The sequence below is a fragment of the Carlito syrichta genome, unplaced genomic scaffold (assembly GCF_000164805.1).
Source record: "Carlito syrichta isolate Samal-C Ts95f unplaced genomic scaffold, Tarsius_syrichta-2.0.1 Scaffold307176, whole genome shotgun sequence".
NCBI classification, from domain to species: Eukaryota; Metazoa; Chordata; class Mammalia; order Primates; family Tarsiidae; genus Carlito; species Carlito syrichta.
In genome coordinates, this window is record NW_007251272.1 from 183275 (window position 1) to 186569 (window position 3295).

Consider the following 3295-nt stretch of genomic DNA (forward strand, 5'->3'; position numbering starts at 1 on the left):
AGGACTGCCTGAGCCCAGGGGTTAGAGACCACCCTGGGCAACTTGGTGAGACCTCATCTCTACAATAAATCACGAAAATAGCCAGTTGTGGTGGTGTGCATCTGTAGTTCCAGTTACTTGGAACGCTGAGGCAGAAGGATCTCCTGAGCTCAGCCGGCTGGGGCTGCAGTGGCCATGAGAGTGCCACTGCATTCTAGTCTGGGCAACAAGAGTGAGACTCCAACTCAAAACAAACAAATAATAAAATTAGACCTTATATGTGGGAGGATTCAGCTTTCTTCCCAGAAGCCACGTAGGCCACAGAATCCTGGGAACTAAAAAGGACATTTGATATGATAATGGTCAGCCTAGGCACCCCCCCCCCGTGTGACCAGTGACCTTTAAAATTGTGGCTAGTAGCTGGACTTGGTGGCTCAGCCTGTAATCCTGCGCTTTGGGAGACTGAAGTGAGTGGATTGCCTGAGCCCGCAGGTTCGAGACCTGCCCAGGCAACTTGGCAAGACCTCATCTCTACAATAAATCAAAAAATTAGCCGGGCGTGGTAGCGCGCGCCTGTAGTTCCAGCTACTTGGAAGGCTGAGGCGGAAGGATTGCCAGAGCCCAGCAGGTAGAGGCTGCGGTGGCCGAGAGCGTGCCACTGCACTCCAGTCTGCGCGACAGAGTGAGACTCCAATTCAAAAAAACAAAACAAAAAACCCCCCCAAAAATTAAAAAAATAAAATGTGGTTAGTCCAAAATGAGGTGTGCTTCAGGTGCAAAACACACATTAGATTTTGAAGACTTATTTATATTGCTTTCTATGGATATTTTTAATACATTGTGTTAATTAAAATTAGTATAACTAATTTCTTTTACCTTAACATGGCTCCTAGAAAATGTCAAATTACAATGTGGCTTGCATTGTATTTCTATTGAACAGCACTGGTCTAAAGGGAAACTAAAGCCCAGAGGAAGTAAATGGCTTTTCCACAGAGCCAGGCCTGGAACCAGGGTCCCCCGGCTTCTCATTCAAGGATCTTTCCACTCTTAACTGTGGCAGCCAGTCTCCCAGATGGCCCCTTAATAACCCTGACCTTGTTGCCTTTTGTGAAGTCCCTTCCACACTGAACAGGGCTCATCTGTTAGGAAGTTGCAGAAATGACAGTGTAACTTCCAAGACAGGGTCATAGAAGACACTGTGGCTCCCACCTTATCCCACCAGATATCTTTCTCTGATACCATTTGCTCTGGGGGAAGCCAGTTGCCCTGTCATGAGAACATTCAAGCATCCAAAGGAGAAGTCCACATGGTGAGGAATTGAGGGCTCTTGAAAACAACTCTAATCAACCAGGCAAGTGAATGAACCATCTGGGAAGTTACTCCTCAAGCCTTTAGATGACAACAGCCCCAGCTGACATCTTTTTCTTTGAATTAGGGTCTCATTCTGTCACCCTAGCTAGAATGCAGTGACATGATCACAGCACAGCTCACTGTAGCCTCAAACTCCTGGGCTCAAGCAATCCTCCTGTTTCAGTCTCCTGAGTAACTGGGACTACAGGCATGTACCACCAAGTCTCTCTAATTTGTGTGTGTGTGTGTGTGTGTGGAGACGAGGTCTCACTACGTTGCCCAAGCTAGTCTCAAACTACTGGCCTCAAGCAATCCTCCCACCTCAGCCTCCCAAGGTGCTGGGATTACAGGCATGAGCCACCACACCTGACATCTTGACTGAAAGTTCATGGGAGATCCCAGCCTATAAACACCTAGCTAAGCTTCCCCCAAATTCCTGACCCACAAAAAATATGTGAGATAATCAATGTTTATTGTTGTTTTAAGTCACTAACTTTTGATACTTTGTTATTCAGCAATAGATAACATACACAGCCTTGTAAACTTACAGGTCTCATACTTAAAAAACTCATTTCTATCTTTGGCATCTGTACAATGTGAGAAATTACTCTTGTCTTTCTCCTAGCCTCTGGCCTAACTCAAGGTATCCCAACCAAAAACAGTCAAATGAGCAAACCAGGGAAATCCAAAAGGAAGAAAAGATTCTATTTTATTCTTAGAATAGGCTTTTCCATTTTTCCTTTACTGCAGAAAGCATGCCAAGTCTCTTGTAAATGAAAGCATACCAGGTCTCTTGTACCACATTGCATCACCTTGACCTGGTCCATCCAGAGATTTGATTCTCACAAAATCAAAGGAACCAGAACCCAGAATTACCCAGTTACATATAGTACTGATATGGTAAAGTAACAAATAATTGAGAAATGACAATCTATGACATCTGGATTTCTCTAAGCTGAGACCCTGGTATCAATAGTAGTCCTAATGTTTCAAATAGTGTGTGTTGCTTTTTGTAGTGTCTTCACATCCGACAAAAATCTGAGGTAGGTGGGAAAGATATAAATAAAGCAGGATACTTATGGAAAAAATGGCTCAGAGTTCACTGCTTGCCCTTCGTCTCATGGTCTCTGAGTGATAAGTCAGGTCTAGGATCTCGGCTTCGGTGGATGACTCAGGTCAGACTTAGTCCTTTCCAAGGCAGTACCATCCTGGCTGTGATATCATAGACACTCTTCAACTGGGGCTCTCCTCTGAGATCAGTGTGCACTTGTAGGTTTCCTTAAAGGCCACAAGGAAAGCTGGCACCACTTCATCCACAGTGACGTTCCTCTGGAGCTCCTTACTCAGGGAAGTGACGCCTGTCCCGACCAGCCCGCAAGGCACAATGTGCTCAAACCACGAGAGATCCGTAGAGCAGTTCAGAGCCAGGCCGTGGGACGTGATGTGCCTTCCACAGCGGACTCCTGCAAGGCAACTCAAACGGTCTTAGAATAGATGCGCTCCCCGGGCTTCAGGATCCCTCTCAGTGCGATGGGAGAACTGGATTAAATCACTGTTTTTCAAATTTTGTTTCTGGAGCAGCAAGGGATTGGGCACAGATGGGAAAAGGGAACAACTGGGGAGGAGGAGCGCGTGGATCTACAGATGCACTCATTATGGGAATTCCAGGAATGCCCCTTAACGTAGAGTTTCTGTTGCTTTAAAACTTTTTTTTTAATTAGCACACTTATTGCGAGTCATAGGCAGTAAGTAACCTGGCAATTCACTTCTCCTATCTCTTCATTCATAAAAATGCAAGTTGGACTAATGACCTGTGAGAACGCTCTTGTCTCTGAAAACAAGATCTTTGGGGATTGTCCTAAACGCTACTAAAAGCAGCAGGTAGTTCTGGCTCAAAGTCCGCGCCAGAAACACCTCCTTCGGCCCGAGCCCTACCCCCACCTCCATTGGCCCGCCAGGCCCCGCC

General features: G+C 46.0%; 1 protein-coding gene across 1 annotated transcript in view; it reads right to left on the reverse strand.

Annotated features, from left to right (window-relative positions):
* Positions 1 to 2020: 2020 nt before the first annotated feature.
* The window catches only part of LIPT2 (lipoyl(octanoyl) transferase 2 (putative)), a 1792-nt gene continuing 517 nt past the window's right edge, over positions 2021 to 3295 (reverse strand). Inside the window, exon 2 of the mRNA XM_021715516.1 lies at positions 2021 to 2792. Coding sequence (XP_021571191.1) covers positions 2563 to 2792 — 230 coding nt within the window. The 3' untranslated portion in view covers positions 2021 to 2562. The remainder of the gene's footprint in view (positions 2793 to 3295) is intronic.